General features: G+C 35.9%; 1 protein-coding gene across 1 annotated transcript in view; it reads left to right on the top strand.

Annotated features, from left to right (window-relative positions):
* The window catches only part of LOC127423400 (ras-specific guanine nucleotide-releasing factor RalGPS1-like), a 210,470-nt gene extending 188,264 nt beyond the window's left edge, over positions 1-22,206 (top strand). Inside the window, exons 12-20 of the mRNA XM_051667664.1 lie at positions 3,518-3,644; positions 5,604-5,755; positions 6,278-6,326; positions 8,387-8,467; positions 9,446-9,551; positions 11,889-11,981; positions 12,080-12,185; positions 12,533-12,624; positions 18,122-22,206. Of these exons, the coding sequence (XP_051523624.1) occupies positions 3,518-3,644; positions 5,604-5,755; positions 6,278-6,326; positions 8,387-8,467; positions 9,446-9,551; positions 11,889-11,981; positions 12,080-12,185; positions 12,533-12,624; positions 18,122-18,151 (836 nt within the window). The 3' untranslated portion in view covers positions 18,152-22,206. The remainder of the gene's footprint in view (positions 1-3,517; positions 3,645-5,603; positions 5,756-6,277; positions 6,327-8,386; positions 8,468-9,445; positions 9,552-11,888; positions 11,982-12,079; positions 12,186-12,532; positions 12,625-18,121) is intronic.
* Positions 22,207-23,096: the final 890 nt, after the last annotated feature.

Here is a 23,096-nt window from a genome sequence, read left to right as displayed (position 1 = left end):
GAGACATTATGAATGCAGTATAATGCACGTAAATACAATGCATTATAAATATGGGCTTCATAGAAAGTGTTACCAATATTTCTTACTAATTAAAGTGAGGATACATGAAGTGCAGAGTTTGAAACCTGACAGATACATTTAGAAAACCTTTTGTCATCATTTACTCACCCTTGTTTAATTCCAGATCTGCATGACTTGCTTTCTTCCCAGGAACACAAACGGAAAAGTTTTGAAGAATGTTCGTGCTGCTCTTCTTTCAACAAAAGCATACAGTGACCAGGGTCTTTCAAGTTCCAAAATCACCATAAATGTATCATCAAAGTAGTTCATAGACTATAGTCCAAGTCTTCTGAAGCCATACAATACCTTTTGAGCATGATTTGAAAACCATGGAAGGTCACACTTTATGTTAGGTGGCCTTAACTACTATGTACTAACATTAAATACATACAAGACTATGTATTTACTGTGTAACTACATGTTATTCTGCAAAATGCCCACATTTGCTGGTACTGAGGTTGAGGTACAGGTAGGTTTAGGTGTAAGGTTAGGGTTAGGGTTAGGATTAGCGGTTAGAGTTAGGTTTTGGGGTAAGGGTTGGGTTAGGGTTAGGGGTAAAGTTAACAGTGTAACTACAAATGTAATTAAATGCAGGTACTTTAAATGTAATTACATTGCAACAACATGTATGTACATAATAAGTACATTGTATCAAATGGATAAGTACATAGTAGTTAAGGCCACCTAATATAAAGCGGGTCCCCATGGAAGAAGAGTTTTTCAGTTAATAACGAAAGATTTTCATTTTCGTGTGAACTAACCCCTTAAATTATGAGTTTTAATGAGGGTTTTGATATGTTAAATGCTTGTGGAAACGGTGTATCAGATTATTAGAGAAATCATTTTAAATAAGAGGTCCATCTGAAACAAACCAGACTTTACTTTCAGGTTGACAAGTCAAATGATCGACCTTTAATTGCCTCCTACGTCAAACGGTGCTGGCAAATTCTTCTAAACATTATGTAATTTGAGTCATAAAAGGGTAAAAATGTATGAAAATGTATCTCTTTCCAGTGAGGCCTGCATAATATCTCGGCAAACAAAATTTAAGCCAATAATTTGACTGCAGTTTTCAGAGGACATCGAAAAACGTTCAGTATTCTCAGTGAATGGTGATGTCATTAGACTTTAATGAGCTCTGGAATTGACAATCAGCTTCTTCGTTGCCGTTTAAACATCGTAAAGACTTATTGGTCCTGGGCTTTTTGCAATATATTATTATAGAGACAAAACAGGAATGTTTTTCCATGGTGCTCCGAACTACACCTGCATAAAGTCCAACCTAGTTTCATAGAATCACGTTACTACTCCTACATTTTTGCAGAATGATTTTACGTGACTTGTTGTATTTCCTGGTGAAAACAATAACAATGTCTTTTATTCCTTTTCACACAAATCACGAGTAAAACGAGTAAAACGGCAGATTATTAGTTCAAATACACCTACTTTTCACCCTGTTTCTCACACAATGCTATCTTATGATATCTAAACAATTTTACCATTGTGCATGACTTGTTTTAACGTTTGCATTGTATAAACAACTACATTTACAAGCTTGTTCGAGTGTGATCAAATTGCGCAGTAGATAGAGCATTGCACTTACGATGCAAATACTGGGGTATGGGTCCTGAAGAGCACGTGAGCCAAAGGTGTCATAGAGCCAATTGTGTTTCTCATGTCACCGTTACTTTTATAACACTATCGGTTAGATTTAGGTGAAACATTTTGGGTGCACGGTGGACATTTCACCTTAGAACTGCCGTGATATGTATAATGAACCTTGTAATGCATTTTGCAAAACTGTGACCACAGTGACACAATTTTCATGAGATCAGGCAGGTAAAGCACTGTAAAGTCTCACACCATCCATCCAATTTTCCATTGTCAGACGCAACAGTACATGGACTCTGGAGCGTTTGTCTAACAAGCTGGTAGCCAGACTCATTAATGAAGCTTTAATAAGGAACATTTTCCTAAACATCTCACTGTTGTGTTCAAGGTATTTCCATATTAAAACCATGACTGTAAGGTATTTGTTTGAGCCATACCTTGATGTTAAACATGCAGGAAGAGACTGCCAACTGTTCGCATGAGTGTTACAGTCACTCCATAAAATGTGGCCATACAGTAATTTGGCTCCCCAAGGAATCTTACAATTTTTTACAACATTTACTATTTCCACACCTGAAGACTGAACAGCTGTACCTGTAAACTACTCAGGGAGCCTTCAACAAACTTGCCCTGTAACACAAGTTATCACTTTTTTTAAACATTTGAAATGGCCATTTGTGGTAAGCCAAACTAAAATAAAAGCTTTTAAATTCAGTGTCAGAAGAGGTACCTTAAACTTGGATCTTTCTTTTATATTCAATATCTAATTGAAACCCAACCAGTGATTTTTCTACAACAACAGAACGAGGTCTTTCCACTAGAAGTAGACCGATATATCGGCCTTACCGATTAATCGGTGCAGATGGTTGCTTTTTGGAACTGTCGGTTAACAGCCAAAATCTATGCTGATAGTTACCGATTATTATTTATTGTTATTTTTTTGTGAAGAGGATTTTGTTAGAAGGGCTGGATTCTACAGTACCAGTAACAGCGGCCTCTAGAGGTGAAATAAAAACAATCACTGACACCTCGTGGGGATTTGCTGTATCTTAACCACAAATACATGTAATAGATTCTGGTGCCCAACTTGGTGGAAAGTAGGAGTTGACCGATAATGGATTTTGCCAATACCAGTAACTAATGTGGTGGAAAATGCCGATAACCGATTAATCGGACGATAGTTTAGAAAAAAATTCCTAGTCTTTTCATACTGTGACGGACTTAAGCATTTACCAAATTAAGCCTTTTATAGCCCATTTTACTAGATGAGGTTTAATGAGGAATAAGGTTTATTTTTATTCACAAGATATGAACCTGGGACGTATGTGCTGACGGGGCACGTATCCATATTGTCACGTTTGACTTTGTATGCCCTCGCTTCAATTTAGAACACTTGATAATCTAATCAAAATAACAAGATATGCATTGAAGTGAGGATAGTTTAGAGGGTTATTCAAATCTCCAATCGCCCTCAAAAGTGATTGACATTTTGCTTAATAATGACTCTATAATTGTACAGCTACTTTTCATTGTGCATTAGAGCAAAAATAAGTAACAGAGGACTCAGAGAGTATGTGTGCAAAATCACGATCACTGGCTCAACGTACTCTCTATGTTTTTCCTCTCACAGGACTGAATAATCATCTGAAAGTTGAATGTGTCTCCCTCAGGAGGACGAGAGAATGATAGCATTTATTCTGTGGCCTGATTGCTAAAGCAGAGCCCCGTCAACAGAGCTCACATGTGTTTTCTTTCATTAGCTTTTATTGACTGTGACGGCGAGAACGATCGGGCAGGGGGCAAAAATGCATTTTATTATTTTGTCGTCTCTCTGTCTTTCTTCCAGGTCCATCTGAGGTATCTCTCTTAACGAGGTATAATCGACGGCCCACCTGCCCTGATGCCACCGTGGGGGTCCATATTCCCACCCCTCCCCCGTCACGCCACAGGAAGAGCCACAGTCTTGGCAATGCGTGTGTTTTTTTTCCTCTTCACAGAGTATTATACACGCTTAGGTGTTTCGATTTTAAGATATTAAAGTCAATGAAGATGCAAAAAGTCAATAACATGCAATGAACAATAAGACTAGGAACAATTTTGACTATTTGTGGTGTTTTTATTTTGCAAACTTTCTGTAGACTCAACTATTAGGTCATTTGATAGTGTTGCATTTTGATAAAATTATCATTTTCATATTTTTTAAATTTTTTTGCTGAATTTTTGTCTCAACCAGCTGCGACAAATGACAAGACATGTTGTGCTGGGTAGCCCCGCCCACAGCAGAATCTCACTGTAGCTGTATATAAACTGTTTTGGGTGTAATCTGATTACGTTACTTTAATCTAATTACTTTTTGGTCAAAGGTAGAGTAGCACATTTTTTAATTATTATAATCAGATTATGGTTACTGGCTTTCAATTAAGTTAACCGGGTTATTTCTTGGGTTACACATGTTTCTCAAATAATATTTTAATATAGAATATATTTAAAATATTAATTATATTCATATGCATCACTGTTTACGTCTCCATGAGAGCCGAAGGTCATGCACTCCATAACGACTCATTATAAAGGGGAAATGTAATAATGAAAAAGGTGGAAATATAGACATTATTTTGAATTAGTCGAGTGGAAAAATACACTTTTTGTGAGCACTTTATAATAAGGTTGAATTTGATGACATTAGTTAATGCATTTGGTATCATGAACTAACAATGAATGATATATTTTTACTGTATTAAACTTAATGTTCATTTTTAAAAATAGAACTGTTCATGTTAGTTCATCTATAATGGGTCATTGACAAATAAGGTTGTCCGAGGTGATAAAAATAATATTTTATAAATCTATTTTAAAACACATATGTCAAGTTTGTGTTGTTTTAACACATTTTCTAAAAAAAAAAAGAAATTGTTATTATTTTTTTATTTTTATTTAATTACTTTAAAAATGAGGGTTTACGCAACTTAATCATATATTTTAAAAACATTTTCAAACATGTTTCAAAGTGAAAAATATTTTTTACAAATATCATGAATTTTTAAGTTAAGAATATCAAGAAAGTTTCTCACGGTTACACCGTGACCTAAACAAAATGAGCGTTTTTTTATAAAAATAAAAATAAATGTCAAAAAATTTATATTTAATGATATGACAAAATAATGATTCTTGCGGGTCTAAAAAGGTTTTCTCTGTTTTATGATTTTTGTCACATGACAACAATATTAATCATATTTTTTAAAATAAAATTGTTTCACTGCATAATTTTTTTTAGATTATTCGGCACTACACATGTTATTTTTTCAAGTATTTCAGCTTTTAATATAAGCCTCTGGACATGACATTTTTGACTTTAAGCCCCAGAAAAAATATAAAAATGACTTTGAACTCAGTAACTGAAAACATGTTCATCATAGAAGAAGTGTATTCAAGTAATTGTTTTGTGTGAATTGCATTTTTGAATAATTTAATAGACGTGGACAAAAAAAATTAACATCACGTCATTGACCCTATTAACTAACTTAAATTATAATTTTAAGTATTAGTATATGTTGCAATTAACATTAACCAAGATTAAGTGGTAAGTGGTGTAAATGTATTGTTCATTGTTCATGTTAACTAATGTTGTTAACTAATGATAACAAGTGGAACCGCATTTTGAAGTGTTATCAACTTTTCTGTGAAAAGTGTTTAGAAAGTAACTGGTCATTTTACGACTGTTTCGATGAAGTAATCAATCAAGTAATCTGATTATAAATGTAAAGAAGTAAAAAGTGGATTACTTTTTGAGTTACTGGCCCAACACTGACGATAAACGTGTTCTAATTGGCTGTGAAGGACAGATAAATGAATTATCACTGATCAGGACACTTGTTACCCTATCTAATGCATGATGATGGATGTCTGATTATTTCTCTCTCTCTCTCTCTCAGGATGATGTGGCAGTTTGGTGTGGTGGAGAGTAAAAGTGCAACGTTACCCATAGAGAAACCACGCCACCTGCTGGACGACAGCTTCTTAGAGTCACAGAGTCCGGCCCGGAACAATCCACACAGCTTGTCTGTGTCCAATGGCATATCTATAGGTACCAGTACAACCTTTAACATTTTAACAATGGCTAGGGTCGGATATATATTTAGTAACACAACCTTATAAAACAGGTTGTTGATTGGTCAGTTCAATGTTCCAATCAGGCTAAAATACACAGCTTTGATGTGAAACATCTGTTCAGCAAGATATAGAACAGCACCTATAGAAACCAACTATTAGTTCACATGTCATGTCACATTCCTGGAAGGATGCCACATCATGAACTTGCTTAAATAATGTTTTAATGAAAACTGGTGCTGGTTGACATGTTTATTGCGTACTAATCAGTTTATAAAAGCATTAAGGCACTTGAGGTTGTGTTATATTGTGCATTCAGTCTCTTTGCTGTGTGTCGTGTCTAAGAGCGTTTATTAGCTGTGAATATATTCACAATATATCACAGTCTTGAATATATTTTTCTTTTGTTATATTGCCCATCACTAATGAAAAAGTGATTTGTTTGATTTGGAAAGAAGTAAAAGTGGTTGCAAGGTTTATGTGATTTCTCTTTTATTAGGAAGCAGTCGGAGTTTGTTCTGTGATGACCTTTCTCCAGGGGTCGAGAGGTGAGACTGTCTCCTTTGCCTATTCTTGTGTCTATATGCACTTTCAAACCATTGCAGCTTTTTTACTGGTTTTGGCAACAAGCCCTTGTCAAGGTACGAATACCTTGATAAAGGCTTGTTGCCAAAACGTTGGTAATAAAATAAACTTGTAAGAGAGTGTGCAGTTATATATTTTTCTTTTTACAGTGAGGCTCTTACAATGAAAGTGAATGGGGCCAATTTTTGAAGGGTTTAAAGACAGAAATGTGAAGCTTATAACTTTATAAAAGCACTTATTAAAGCTGCACTACATAACTTTGTGCTCACTAGCGACATCTGTGGTTGAAATGTAAAATTGCAAGCAATTTGCGGAAGAACACATTACGTCAGTTGTGTTCTGGCGCTGCTCTTCTGTCGGATGAATCTCCCAATTTGAGCTTACCTGGACATCACCTGTGTGTGATCATGACTGGAGCCGTAGTCATAACGTGCTGTGTTCATGTTGATATTATGTTATATGATTAAACATTTGAAACGAAATATTACTTGCTTTGATGAAGATAAACAACACTCTTATTTAGATATTTGAATGAATTTTACACTTAAATCACTTTTCTAACACAACACTCAAAGCACTTTTAAATAGAGAACAGGGGACTCTCCTCAGCCACCACCAGTAGATCTTAATATGATTATTCAAGTGTTTTATCTACTATTAATGTTTGAATTGTTCTACAGTTTTCAATTTAAGAGGTTAAACTCATGATATGGCTGATATGAGTTCAATAGAAGACTTTATTATTGTTATACTATATTGTCCAGCCTCAGTTACTATAATAACATGTCTATGCAATGCACACAATAACACACAATAAACGAAAAACATAAAACGAGGATTCAATAATGATGGGGATAACATATACTTTACTAAACGTAAAAATAATATGCTTAAATATGCAATATAACAATACAAGAAGTCAGTTTCAGAAGTCATGTATATTAAACATGCCACAGTAACTTCACCAGACAACGTAGATACATCACGATCGGTTAACACATGAGTAATGTTTGATTCATAAAAGCATGACAAGCAATATAAGCTTCAGCAACCCTACCAGAAAACATATCCAAGCATTACAGCTGGTTAACAACTTCACCAAACGGATAACAGATAAACATCCATCTAGACTGCAGCGATGCTGTCCTGATCTGTGTGAGTGTTACTGAACTGAGTTGAACAGCGTAGTTAGTTTCTCCAGCCAGAACACGAGACAGCCGGTACTTCTTTCCTGTGTGTGCAGACATGATGTAATGATGCAAGGATGTACGTCATAAGCCAGCGATTGTGCGCCAAATCGAACCCGACAGGTCAAAATACAAATAAATTATATAGGCTTACCGTATTGAATCAGGGTAAGGTAAGGACATTGTTTTGAACACTGATTGTTTATGTACTCAATCAATAATGGCAATTTGTTCATTTTTAACCAAAGAATCTTACATAGTGCAGCTTTAATTCTTCTGTTAAAACTCATGTATTATTTGAGCTGCAAAGTATGTTTGAATCTTCGTTTTTATGGTCGTTTTAGGGTTTGCGGCGTTACATCGTCATTGCAACAAAGTTGTAAAATTAGATTGAACTCTACACAGAAAGGTTAGTGATTTGATCACACTAAAAGCATGTTAACATGCATATTGTTACGTCTTGTGGCTATACTTTTGAAAATGTTTACGGATTGGCCCCATTCTCCTCTATTGTAAGTGCCTCACTGTGACCCGTGCTTTTTTAAAGAAAAGGAGGGACGAGTTGAAATTAATTTTAGTGTTAATCAGCATTATGCCACAAATGCTGTCGATGTAGTTTAACTTGTATTGAATCTGGAATATTCCATTAAACTTAAAGAAAGAGAGTCATACAGGTTTGGATCGACATGAGGGTGATTAAATGATGACAGGATTTCCATTTTTAACATTTGCATGAATTAAAAAATATCCCAGAGTCCCTGTATATTGTGTGGCCCCCAAAAAGGGCTCAAACCTCACTTTGGACCCTAAACACATTGTGGAATATGTACAAACAGGGGGCGCATGTACGCCACTCTGGGCCCTAACTGGAGGGTTCCTCATCGCAACTCCCCTAGAGGTCGCTGCCATGCCCACAGGTACCAACTGGGTCAAAGGTCACCTTCTTCATTCCTCTGGGGCATCGGGTTCGCCTGCCTTCTCAAGCAGCGTCTTTTCTTTCTTGTTTCCTGCTCTTTTCACTGCAAAAAAATATTTTTAGTACGGAGTATTTTTGTCTTATTTTAAGGTAACAATATCAAAAAATCCTTAAAACAAGAAAAAAATTACTTGAAGCAGAATCGCATAAGATATTAAGTTTTGTTTTCAGAGAAATCAAGTATGTATATATATATATATATGTATATATATATATACACCCATTGGCAAATATATATATATATATTTTATTATTTTAAGCATAAACCCCACATGTCAGTTTATCTTGTTTTAAGAATGTCTCAATGTTTTCTGGAAAACAAGACAGAAATATTCAGTAAGAACATATTTTTTTGCAGTGTTCTAGTTTGAACCATATCTGTCATCTGTTTTTACTTTGTCCAGTGGTCAGATGTTCATCATCACAAAATGTTTACGGATCAGAATTGCTGTGTTAATAGAAGAGAATGTCTTCGTTCCGAATCCTAGTGAGCTGCAAAGCTGTATACTGCCTACATAGGCAGCCTACGTTTCAGAACAGCTTCCCTACATGGGCAGCTCACTAGGTTTTGGACCAGACCTGATATCTGTTGAGTGAGGTGTCTTCTGGGTGGAGGGAAACTTTTCTGTCCTACATCCAATGCTCTTTTTTTTTTTTTTTAACACTCTCAAGCTCACACTTTTCAGCTCACTGAGCTCTCTCTGTCTGTGTGTGTTTGAGGTGAGCAGGTGTGAATCACACAAACATTATACTATAAGGGCTCATTACACCCTCACAAAAACAACAATCACCATTTGTCCTCTGAACGATCCAGCGTTAATAGTAGTACGTGCAAAATACAAACTGATACACACACACACCGATGCATTGGTCAGGTGTTTCAAAAGTGTTGAAACTAATGTGATGTCCCATTGCACAGTCCGTCAGTAGCAGAACCCAGTCTGAGTCATGGAGTGGCGGGTGGTTTCACGATGGAGGGTCCGTTAAAGAGGAAGACCCTGCTGAAGGAGGGCAGGAAACCAAAGGTGAACAGGAACTTAACTAACACTACAGTAGTTCCCAACAGAGTGTAACAGTCAGTTCCATTCATTTCCTCCATACTGTGTAAACACAAGCAATGTGATTTTAGCTTCATTAGAGGTGCACTATGGATGAAGTCTTGTTAATCTTTCATTAAAAATTACCATTATTGCAACAAGACATAAAAAATCTGTGTTCAGAACTGAGTTCTTGTCATACCGAGTCACTATGTTAAAATGTCTATGTTATGTCAAAATTGGCGGGAACTGTCAGGCTTTCATCATTCATCCTTTTGTCTACATCATGTCTGTAAACAAGAAAAGGAATGTCTGGTGACACATAAAACGACTTATATATTTGTATATTTTTGATATTTGGAGCCAGTTTATATTAGGTGTCTTTAACTACTATGTACTTAAGCATTTGATACACTGTACTTACTATGTAGTACATACACTGATGAGCCAAAACATTATGACCACTTACCATATGCTGTTGGTCTTCGGCGTGCTGCCAAAACGCCGACTTGGTGCCGACCCATCGAGGCATGGACTCCACAAGACCCCTGAAGGTGTCCTGTGGTATATGGCACCAAGACATTAGCAGCAGATCCTTCAAGTTCTGTAAGTTGCGAGGTGGAGCCGCCGTGAATCAGACTTGTTGGTCCAGCACATCCCACAGATGCTCAATCGGATTGAGATCTGGGGAATTTAGATGCCAGGGCAACACTTTGAGCTCTTCATCATGTTCCTCAAACCATTCCCGAAGAATGTGTGCAGTGTGGCATGGTGCATTATCCTACTGAAAGAGGCCACTGCCATCAGGGAATACCATTGCCATGAAGGGGTGTACCTGGTCTGCAACAATGTTTAGGTAGGTGGCATGTGTCAAATTGACATCCACATGAATGGCCGGACCCAGGGTTTCCCAGCAGAACATTGCCCAGAGTATCACACTCCCTCCACCGGCTTGTCGTCTTCCCACAGTGCATCCTGGTGCCATCACTTCCACAGGTAAACGGCGCACACGTACACGGCCGTCCATGTGATGTAAAAAAAAAACAGGACTCATCAGACCAGGTGACCTTCTTCCACTGCTCCAAGGTCAAGTTCCAATGTTCACGTGCCCATTGTAGGCGCTTTCCACGGTGGACAGGGGTCATGATGTGTACTCTGACCGGTCTGCAGCTACACAGCCCCATACGCAGCAGGGTGCGATGCACTGTGTGTTGTGACACATTCCTCCCATAACCATCATTAACATTTTCTGTGACTTGTGCCACAGTAGACCTTCTGTCGGTTCGGACCAGACGGGACAGACTTCGTTGCCCTCGTGCATCGATGAGCCTTGGGCGCCCAACACCCTGTCGCCGGTTTGTGGTTTGTCCTTCCTCGGTCCACTGTCTGTAGGTACTCACCACTACTGTCTGGGAGCACCCCACAAGCCTTGCCATTTCAAAGATGCTCTGACCCAGTCGTCTGACCATAATAATTTGGCGCTCATCAAAATCGCTCAGGTCTTTACTCTTGCCCATTTCTCCTGCATTCAACACATTGACTACGAGAACTGATTGTTCGCTTACCATATAATCTACCTAGACCTTGACATGTGGCCTTGTTAGGAGATGATCAACATTAATCGCTTCATCCGTTAGTGGTTATATTGTTTTGGCTCATCAGTGTACGTGTTGTTGCATTGTACTTACATTTAAAGTACCTGCATTTAATTACATCTGCAGTTACACTGTCAACCTTAACCCCTAACACTAAACCTACCCATACCTCAATCTCAGTAGAAGCAAATGTGAATCTTGTGAGAATTTTGCAGAACAACATTTAGTTACACAATAAATACATTTTATTGTATGTATTTTAATGGTAGTACATAGTAGTTAAAGACACCTAATATAAAGTGTGACTGAATTGTTTTCCAATAATCCTGAAATATTTTTTTTATACTTATAATCAAAGATCTAGAGGATACATCATTAGTTTTATATTTTGCCATTGTTTGTGATTTGATTATGTAATTTGCAGAATTATTTAATTTTTTTTAATCCATATGGAAAAAATGAATGGGAAAAAAGAACTGGAGCCAATGCCACTGAAAAAGTGGGCTGTCACTATTGTGTTGAATAGGCAATTATATTTTAAATTAGTTACAAAGTATTTTGATTTCATCTTGCATAATGTTATGTACTCTTAATCACGTTGACTAGTAATTATCAGTTTATGTGGTTTCTTAAGAATTCCACTGATAAAATAATTTGTTTTCAAGGTATTAGGATTGATTAGTTATTTATTGGTTTAGAATTATATATTGTTTTGGTTTATTTTTTTCAGCTGGCCTCGTGGACGCGGTTCTGGATCACACTGTCTGGTTCCACTCTCATATTCTTTGGATCTAAATCGCTGCGTGCCACAGACAGAAAACATGTGAGTGATTTTGCATATTTATGCTATCAAATTTTACTTGAAGTGTCTTAATGCAAGATGAACATATCACTTTATGGAATCTCACTCCATAATCACAGTACAAGTCTTCACCGTGTAAGAAAGTGTCGGTTTTGGGCTGGATGGTGGTACTGCCAGATGACCCGGCTCAACCCAACATCTTTCAACTCAACGATCCTGATAAAGGTAAATCTTTTTCACGAAGGGTTTAGTTTAGTTTTTGCTTGTTGAGTAGAGGTGTGCTGCAGTATTTTAATTTTCATCTAGCGGACAATTATATCCATTAGGGTGTTTTCACACTTGAGTCCTCTTTAAAAGAAACAAACTCAGACCCCTTTAAGTGGACCAAAAGTGGACTGAGTGAAAAAGGACCCAGTTCTCTTTGAATCCACACTGTCTGTGACCTTGAAAGTGGGCTCAGATCTGTTTTTGGTCCACAATTTTGCATTCATATGGTGTCGTTTGTATGCCCCACTTAGCTCCCCCTCAGACCTCGCCATGCATAATTTTAGCAGCATCTCTGTATTTCTCAGGTAACGTTTACAAGTTTCAGACCAGCGATCGCTTCTCTGCAATCATATGGCACAAACACCTGGAGGAGGCGTGTCGGAGGAGGAGAACTCAGGTATCGCCAACTTACACCATCAGTGACGACAGCTGGACAAACCAAACAAATAAAAAAGTTTTTAGCAATAAAGTAAAAAAAAAATAGAGCTGGGCAGTAAAACAAAAATCAGACCCACTTTATATAAGGTGTCTTTAACTACTTTGTACTTAAGCATTTAATACAATGTACTTATTATGTACATATGTGTTGTTGCATTGTACTTGCATTTAAAGTACCTGCATTCTGTGTTAATCTCGTCAACGAAATCACTGAAGAAAACGGTAGTTGACGAAGGTTTTTTAATTTCATCAACAATAGCGAAGACGAGACGAAAAAGCCGCATCATGGCGATAAACTCACTATATAGAGAAAACAGTTTTTGCTTAAAACGTTAAAGTATCCGTATACATAAGTCAGGCATATGAGGTATCATTTGAAAGCTTAGAATCTGAACTTTTCAGAGATAAACACTTCTGCATTTATGTTACTTAAAATAGCAAAGTATTGCCTCAAAACATTCACGTTGAAAAATTAGCGCACCTCAGAGGTAATGGGGTAGAAATATTTATATAAAAATAAAAGTCCTTCACATAGCACATAAATGGACAAGTCATATATCAAATGAAAGTTCTCATTCTCAGAAATGTGACTGTACAGTTTGTTGCACTAATACCACATTTTGAAATATTTTCAAAAGAATCACAAAGTGAAATATGATTTCTGTAAGTCATCACATACAAACATCTGTTTTATGCTCCGATAACTTCTGCTGTAAGCCCCAAAATGCTAAAAACTTTATATCTGCTTTTACCTTTGGAAGTTCTCTAAAAAATTTGCCATTGTTTTCTTGTCTGTGAGCTTGCGTGGCTGAATAATCCAATTTTATATCTTAGATGTCCAGAACAAAATATGCTATCCAGAAGGAAAAGCATGCAAAAATAAATAAATAATAATAATCAGAAATGTTTTTGACTATTGATGATAAGCATGATAATATTGTATGTCTTTGCAAAGGGCAGGATCTCAGCTTTCTAATGACACCTAGATTAATCTTCTAGTCGACTCAGAGGCCGAGATATTCAATGAAACAACGAGGGTGGTGCTTAAACTGAAAAGTAGACTGAATGTCTATGAACGATAGAGCTGTACGGTTCTGGATAAAGTGAGAATCAAATTTTATTTGGCTTAGAATAAAGATCACGATTCTCTCACGATTCTGAAGAAAAAAATGCTTATTTGATTTACAAAACCTGGACATACGGGTATTAAACAAAGTAACATGTAATCAGGGTTGGGGAGTAACGGAATACATGTAACGGGATTACGTATTTAAAATACAAAATATAAGTAACTGTATTCCACTACAGTTACAATTTAAATCATTGTTAATCAGAACACAGTTACATTCAAAAAGTATTTTGATTACTGAAGAGATTACTTTGCATTTTATTGTCATTTGTTTGATTTAATATTTAGTCCTTTCAGATGGAAAACATTTATACATATAAATGATGTGATCCAAAGTACATTTGAACAGCAGTGAAACACTTTCTTATGATGTGTTACATTCATACGAGCAGACAGAGAAGTACGTTTGAAGTAAGTTTGGAGTAGAAGAATTAGAAATAAACCTTGTGTAAATTGTCAGCTTTACGTTAAGCTAAAATGCTATTTCTAGCCATTTTACATGCACGTTACCAGGCACGGTCATATTTTTTTATCAAGAAAATTCACGTTGGATCATAATTTCTTTTTTTCTAGTAAGATCTTTGATATTAGGGCAAAAATCATATCCTTGATGATAATTTTTGTATTATTTTCCTGTAAAAATATCTAAAAATACTTAAAATAAGATCAATCTGATTTATCTTGTTTTAGAAACAACACTGCATAAGATATTTCAGTTTTTCAGAGAATGTATTTTTAACGTGTATTTTGTCTTACTGTACTGACAGAGTTTTTATAGTCAAAACAAGTGAAAAAATCTACAAGTGCTGAAGAAGTAATCCAAAGTATTTAGAATACGTTACTGACCTTGAGTAATCTAACAGAATACGTTACAAATTATATTTTACAGCATGTATTCTGTAATCTGTAGTGAAATACATTTCAAAAGTAACCCTCCCAACCCTGCATGTAATGTACTAGAGGTTCTGGCAAAATGTTCTCTACTTCAATCAATGCAAAAATGCAATAAAGTTACATCTTGAAGGTCCTAAGTCCACAAGAGGGTGCAAATACATATATAAAAATTGCTTCAAGCTTTTAAAGGAATTATTCAAGAGCCAGTAATTAAATAGAGAACAGAGTAAACAATACTTTAAGTTTTTCAGCAACAGTAATTAAACATTAAAAAAAATATATATAAAAAAAAGTTTAATGCAAAATGAAACTTAAATATTTGACACTCTTTACTGTGTGATTATTAGATATACATTAATACTGATTTGATGCAGTAAGAATGCCTGGTAACACTTTACATTAAGGTTCCATTTGTTAACATTAGTTACTGCTTTAGGTATCATGAACTAACAATTAACAATATATTTGTTACAGCATTTATTAATCTTTGTTAATGTTAGTTAATAACATTAACAGTACAGTTGTTCATTGTTAGTTCATGTTAGTTCATAGTGCATTAACAAATGTTAACCATACAACCTATGATTTAAAAAATGTATTAGTATATGTTGAAAGCAAAATTAACTAAGATTAATAAATGCTTAATAAGTATTGGTCATAGTTAGTTTATATTATAACTAATGTTGTTAACTAATATTAACTAATGGAACCTTATTATAAAGTGTTACCGAATGCCTAAACGCCTATAACAGACATCATGCAGCTTATATACATTTAGACATCACACAGATCTAACACTTTGAAGTATTTGTCCCGTCTGCTTGTACATTAACGTCTGCGTTTGCTTTAATATCTCGTCAAGACAGCGCAGATATAATCCCGTCTGTTTACACTCTCGTAATTTATTAACAGCTGTGTTTACATTAATATCGCCTAAAGATTGGTATTTTGATTAAAAACAGCGCAGAGTCTCGTGCAGGAGCGCTGCATTCATCACGTGACACAAGTGCATGGGCAGACACACACATGTGAACGTTGGAAAGCAGCCGGCTGTAATTAAACAGCACACAGGTAGCAAATTTAGTCAGATCTGGGTAATGCTGGTATTTTTTTAACATCGGTCGGTGGCTATTCAAATATTGAACTGAACGGATATTCCATCACACTCCTAGCTAATCGTGGCTGCACCCTGCAGTTTGTAAACCACTATGCTGGACAAACGTCTTTGGCTGCTGCGTTTTAGTTTATTCAGTGTCTCGTGCAGGAGCGCTGTGTTTTGTAGATGCCATTTAAAAAACAAAAAAAACTATGAAAAAATTTACACTGTCTGCATTTAACTACAAGTGTAGTTACACTGTTTACCTTACCCCTAATTAAAATCATAACCCCTAACCCTAAACCTACTCGTACCTTGTACCTTAGCAGTAAATGTGAATCATCTGAGAATTTTGCATGTAGTTACACAATAAATACATTGTATTTGATGTATTTTGATGTTAGTGCATAGTAGTTAAAGACACCAAATGTAAAGTGGGACCCAGAAATCTTATATCAAAGGATTTTATATCACAGTAACAGTACAAATCACAATATAGTTATTTTTATTGGATATTTAACCAATATCCAGTGGTAATGGATATTGGTTAAAGGGATAGGTCACCCAAAAATGAAAATCCTCTCATGATTGACTTACCTTTAAGCCATCCCAGATGTGTATTACTTTCCTTCTACAACAGAACCTAAGTGAAGATTTTTATAAGCACATTTCAGCACTTTTTGTCCATGCAATGCAAGTAAATGGGTGCCATCAGTCTGCTGGCTGTTTGACGGTCCAAAAGGCTTATTTAGGCAGCATAAAAGTAATCCACATGACTCCAGTTGATCAATTAATGTCTTATGAAGCAAACCGATAGGTTGGTGTAAGAAACAAATTGATAATTAAAACGTTTTGACTTTAAATCATGAGAGGATTTTCTTTTTTGGGTGAACTAACCCTTTAATATATATATATATATTTAGTAACCATGTCTTGATGCCTATTTTTAGATAATCCAGTTATCTTTCGATTTAGGATTTGATGGATATAAACCAAAAGAAAAGATTATTCATAACAAATGAATCGTAAAATTGGCATTAGTGCAAAAACAGCTTCACATTACAGAACTCTTGAGTAAAACAGACATTACAAAACATAAACAGCCGATACACACCTGTGACCGCACATCAGTTGAATTCTCTATTACACTGCTTTCCATTCAAAGTCAGATGTGGGATATTCCTACTTGAAATCTCTGATACTGGGAATATGACGCATAGCGAAAACAGAACTGCAACGCTCCCATTTGTTTAGCAGATGTTAGATTGTCGACAGATACTGTAAGTCTCCTTGATACCAAATTACACAGGATAAACGATGTAATGCAATGCTAGCAATTTCTCTACATGTGTACGATTCTTAAAATAGAGTATCATTTACTGTGTTTAACATGCATGTCTCTGGAAACATTTGCTAAACAAGTTCTGTAATCATGTAATGTAGAAACTTTGACTCATTGATGGATGTTAGTATTTCATTAAAGTGAACGTTTAAGGGGGCCTGGGTAGCTCAGTGGTAAAAGACGCTGGCTACTACCCCTGGAGTTCGCTAGTTCGAATCCCAGGGCACGCTGAGTGACTCCAGCCAGGTCTCCTAAGCAACCAAATTGGCCCGGTTGCTAGGGAGGGTAGAGTCACATGGGGTAACCTCCTCGTGGTCGCTATAATGTGGTTCGTTCTCGGTGGGGCGCGTGGTGAGTTGAGCGCAGATGCCGCGGTGGATGGCGTGAAGCCTCCACATGCGCTATGTCTCCGTGGCAACGCGCTCAACAAGCCACGTGATAAGATGCGCGGGTTGATGGCAGACGCGGAGGCAACTGGGATTCATCCTCCGCCACCATGATTGAGGTGAATCACTACGTGACCACGAGGACTTAAAGCGCACTGGGAATTGGGCATTCCAAATTGGGTGAAAAAAAAAAAAAGTGATTGTTTTATCTCCCTGGGTGCCGACGTGTTTGTGTGACATCACACACCTGCATCTCGGCCATCTCGGAACTGGGAAATTCCGACATTTCGAGTTGAATGGAACGCAGCTTAAATGCGGCAAGTTGCGTTGTTGCTTGGCAAACGTACGCAACTAAACTCCACCTCACGTTACAGCCTTCGATAACAAGGTCTTCCTCATCTTGACTTGTTTGAGATACGTCCCACTCCCGTATTTTCGCATTACTCCATGTTTCTTCACCGCTGTCACGTGTAAATAACGTAAGGCTCTCCTGCCCACTGATAGATGTGCAAATATATCTATCGCAGTAGAAACCGTATAGTAAAATCTCTACCATCTCACATCCTATATACCATCATAACGGGAGAATTGCTCTTTCCACTCTTTTAGATACCAGCAAATCTCATGTCGTTTGAGTAAATGGAGATAGCTCAAGCCTGAAGATGTTTAATGTGCCAAAGGTCCACACAGACGAGGTGAATGCGTTTGGTTCAATGGAAGGATGAATGAAATAGCGAAAAACCTTCAACATTTGATTGAAGAGTCCACTGAACTTGTCGTCCCCACTGAAGATGTTTCAGACCTGGACTCAAGATGGAGATTTGCACATTAGTTCGTAGGTCTGGTGAAGGAGATGGTAAGAAATGAGGTCTGGGGGGGACCTGGTTACAGGATTAGCCCCCTCCAAACTGTTGACAGTGTCGCTTCACCTATGCTAGATGTTGTTACATTTTGGGGGATTAAATTATACACAGATGCTCAGGATAGGCGTTGATCCCAAGTTAAAAGGGAAAAGACAAAACCGTGCCACCCACGATTTGGTCAATCAGTCCCAAATGATGATTGTGAGTCCCGTTGGTCTGTTGCATAAGTTTACTGTAAAAGGCCAAAGCAACAGGAACTTGTAAGCACTAAGAGTCGTACACAAACAAAGTTGGATCACAACAATTCCGCCGAGGTAACATTTAAACTTGCTATTGATGTCTTTTACTTACAAATGTATCAAGGTGGCCAAGAGTAGCATAATCTGTACATCTCCTTTTTGAGCACTTCTTTGCAAAGATGGCCACTTTTATTTCAGAAATGTGACATTGTAAATAGGGAGTCAGAGTGCGTTGGCAGGGCTGGTTTGAACAATGTTTGTGAGTGTGACTTGTTTACATCAGGGATTCTGAATTCAATATCAGTTTTAGCTGTTTTATACTTGTGAATGCTTGTATTTGGCTTTAAGTATTAAGTTATAAATTCACTTTTTTTTTTTTTTTTTTTTTTTGAAGAATAAATAGTTTGACTGATTTTATGTAGGTTTTGCTTACACCACATCACAACATTGTCAAGGTTAACCCTCCTATTGCGTTCAAAATCTGCATACACCTTTTGCATTCGCTGGTCAGTTTTGACCTGGTGGAGTTTTAAGCTTATTAGCTTATTTAATCAAAAACCATATTGTAGCTCATTGTTAACTTCTTAGCTGTTCATACATGTGAAAAGATCAATATTTTTGGCATGTTAACTGAGTAAAATGAATGTTGATATGTATGATGTCAGTTTTTTCTTTTTTTTTTTTTTATAAAAAAATGAGAAATTCTTTAACATTTCAAAATATACATTTAACTACAGCTAAACCAGTGTGATGCATGTTAAGATATATTTTTTTATCAAGGTGTATATGAAATTTCATTTGAATATAACATTGCATTAAATTTATATAAATATTTAAAGTGAGAATTTTCCTATTAACTTCCATATTAGTTACTCATAATTACAAATTACTCCTGAAAAACAACTCAGAAATCAAAGTCTACGCAACCAAATCCATTTTTTTTTTCAATCAGATAAAATCAAACAACTATAAAACACAACTACACAACATCTGTACTTGTATACAATGTTTTTAAACAAAATATATCATGATCTGCTGGATGTTAATGTGTGATTATGCTGCAGGTTGGTTCATTATCAGATCAGTCTGTAGAGGGCAGCAGAGTAAAATGTGGACTTCAGACTATTTATGCTTGAACTTTTGCTCTTGCCACACCTCTCTTTAGGCAGTTTTTCCTTTGATATAGTTTATTTATATTTGTTACATCTGTTTTGTCAGTTCTGTGTTTGAGTGTGTATCCACGTAAACAAGATGTTTGTAAACAAGATGAAAAAAGAAAAGTGTGTTTGAGAGTATGGGAAAGAGGCTAAATGCAAGAAAAGTATTTTTAAGAAAAATCGAATTCATGTACGAAAATATCTGCATAATATCAAGTGTAAAGCCACAGTTGATGAATGCAAAAGATGTAACAATTTGATAAAAAATGGTAATATTTCTTAAATAATTTCTTCTAAAAATCTGAAATCTTGACAGAGTCACAAAGTTTGGTTCCTGTACGAAAAACTATGTGGTATTTAAAAATGATTATTTACCTCTACCAGGCCTAAAATGACCTGAATGCAATAGGAGGGTTAAACCAGTTGAAAATGTGACAAATGTTGGGAAACTGTTCTGACAAATATGTTACTATCACAGAAAAACGTCTGTCGCACAAAAGAAAGTTTGCGTTTGTCCCATTTGTTTTTTGAAAGGGTTTCTTTCAGCTGGAGGAAAAATAAAAAAGGCAAAAAGGCAACCCATTTTTTAATATGATCACTCTATAAACACACTTATTGTCCATTGAGCTCATCTCATAAAGATGAAAACTGATTCTTTTGACTCTTGTTCTTTTGTCATTTACTTGGTGAATCTCACGACACCTGTCAAGAACATGGCCGGGTCACATTTCACCCCAAAATTAATAGAAAAAAACAAGAAATTATATTTTGCATAAAGAAAATGAAGCCCAAAATGTTTTTTTCTCCCCAATACTCATTAATGTAATGCAAAAAAAACAAAACAACAAAAAAAAAAATCATAATAATTATTATATTATAGTATCTCATATTTATTCAGATTGCAGTAATGTTGATATTTGTTCAATAAAAAAAAAATCTTATTACAGTAATGAGAATCACCATTTAGAATAATGAAAGTTACAAAAAAGTAAACTGTCAGAATGCATTAGGGTAATGAGGCAGATTTAAATCATTTTTACAGTACAATAAAAATAACTGTGTTACAGTAAAGAGATGCATTACGGTAATGATAATTTGGGGTAACGGGAGCTTAATTGTCATAAAATAAAGTCACAATGATAAAAATTGTAGCAGTCCATAAATAGGCCCATTGTCTCAAGATTATTTTTTTTTTTTTTTTTTTTTTTTTTTTTTGGCTTGAAATGTTATCTGGATGTGTTTTCGTGATTCTATTGTCATTTACAGTAAATATTAAAAGAGCAGCTTGCATGTTTGCAGCTGAATACTCAAATACATGTAATGACGTGCGAATGTGACACTGAAGAACTGATTTAAAAAGAGTATTGATTTTGAAGAGATATCTATTCTTTTATGTCTGTTAATGTCAGTTTAGCTATGAACCATCTGACAGCGCTAAATGAAGTTGACGTAAAAAGAGGACGTTTTAGGGATTTAAAAATGCTCATTCATATTCAGAGTGAAAGAACAGCATTGGTCACTAAGGTGTAGTTGTGTGTAAATGTATTTCTCCTATTTTGTTGTGAATGAAGTTTGTCTTTTAAGGCACGCTTGTGTCTGAATGAAGTCTAACTCTTGTAGAGGTCATATATGTTTCTGCCAATGAAGGAGAATTGACTGTCGGTCTAGAATACTGTACGCACTGCTCTGAAATACAACTCAAATACACTCACATCGGCTTCAGAAAGTTTCACACTAAGCAGTCCAAACCAGCTTTGCTTCATTGAGTTGCCATTAAAGAAATAGTTAATCCAGAGATGAAAAATCAGTCATTATTTATTCACCTTCATTTTGTTCCAAACCTGTATGCTGTATTTTGTTTGCTTTTTGTTTTGTTTTCCTGGAACAGAATCTTCTATATAAAACTGCATAAAACATCAAGGCACGTAAACGATTACAGAATTTTCAATTTTGGGTGAACTATCCCTTTAAAGGTGAATTTCCCGTTTTGGTTGCTGGAATAACATCCTCTCAACACTCTAATGGTAATAATACTGCTGACCCACAGCATACTGAGTTTTAATAGTGATTTGATATTTGTTGTGAGTATTATTCACATTGCATCAGTTGCATCATTCATATGTGTTAGAATTAAACCAGTGTCAACCACTTTAAAAAGGCACTTGTTTTTGAAGAAAGTTTTATTTGTGTTGTCCAACATATGATGATGTCATGATCAAACTTAACCTGTTTTCAATATATGTTTTTGCATTGAAACACAAAGACACGCATGTACAGGAGCACTGCATGTAAATTATGTTTTTTTTTCTGCCGTAACTGTGAATTTAAATCTCTTGTTTTATTGCCATGTAAATATGTTGCTAAATTATTTCCTATTTGTGATACATTGCGGCATATCAGCTGAACTGCTCAGTCTCCTGTACAACCATTAAATGCCAGTGAAAATAGGTTTGTTTTGTTGTAGACTTCTTATTTGTATTATTTCTCTGTTCATTCCTGAAGAGACAGGACAATTTTTGGAAATTGTTATACATTAATGATGTTTATTATCAATGTATTATTAGTTTGATTCCTAATTTAACATGAGCTCAGGTTAAAAATTATTTGTTTGTAGTTTAAGAGGATGCAAATATCAAACATATGAATTCTTCATTGGTGGATAGCACACTCTAGTGGTGCCAACATGACTGCTAATGAAATTTTTTCATATCTAAAGGAGTTAATACAATTGCATTTCTAACCTTTTTCAACAGTTTGCAATTATACATAATTTGTAGGCACATCATTGCAGTTCGTTGCCATGTATGACTTGACCTGATTGCAGTGTGGTATGAAGGTTGGTCGTCTGATACCAAGATCCAGTGATTCAACAATTTCTGGTTTGGAGATCCAACTTGTTCGGTCAAAGATTGTTGGTATGTTTATTTATTTGTTCATTTAAAATCAATTTAAATATATTTAACCTCCAGCAAACATTGCAAAAAAGCAGGGCTTCCTATTGAACATCAACATATGGGCCAAAAGATCTTCCTCATTATCAAGCACAAGGTAAAATTCATGTTGGGGTTTTACCTTGGTGGATGTTAGTAGAGAGAGCAGCTGTAATTTACGGAGTATTTTACTGGTAAATAGGCTTCTAACTTATAATAAATGATGCAGGTTTGCAATATCTAGTATTTGATGCAGGGCCAACCCATCCTATAGGTGATATAGGTAGCCGCCTAGGGCCCCAACATGGCTGAGGGGCCCCACAAATAAGTAAAGTCAATAATCAGTTCATGATAACATACGGAAACATCAATGACTTTTATTTTGAAATTCACTT

The sequence above is a fragment of the Myxocyprinus asiaticus genome, chromosome 3 (assembly GCF_019703515.2).
Source record: "Myxocyprinus asiaticus isolate MX2 ecotype Aquarium Trade chromosome 3, UBuf_Myxa_2, whole genome shotgun sequence".
In the NCBI taxonomy this organism is placed as follows: Eukaryota; Metazoa; Chordata; class Actinopteri; order Cypriniformes; family Catostomidae; genus Myxocyprinus; species Myxocyprinus asiaticus.
This window is presented reverse-complemented; position numbering and strand designations above follow the sequence as displayed.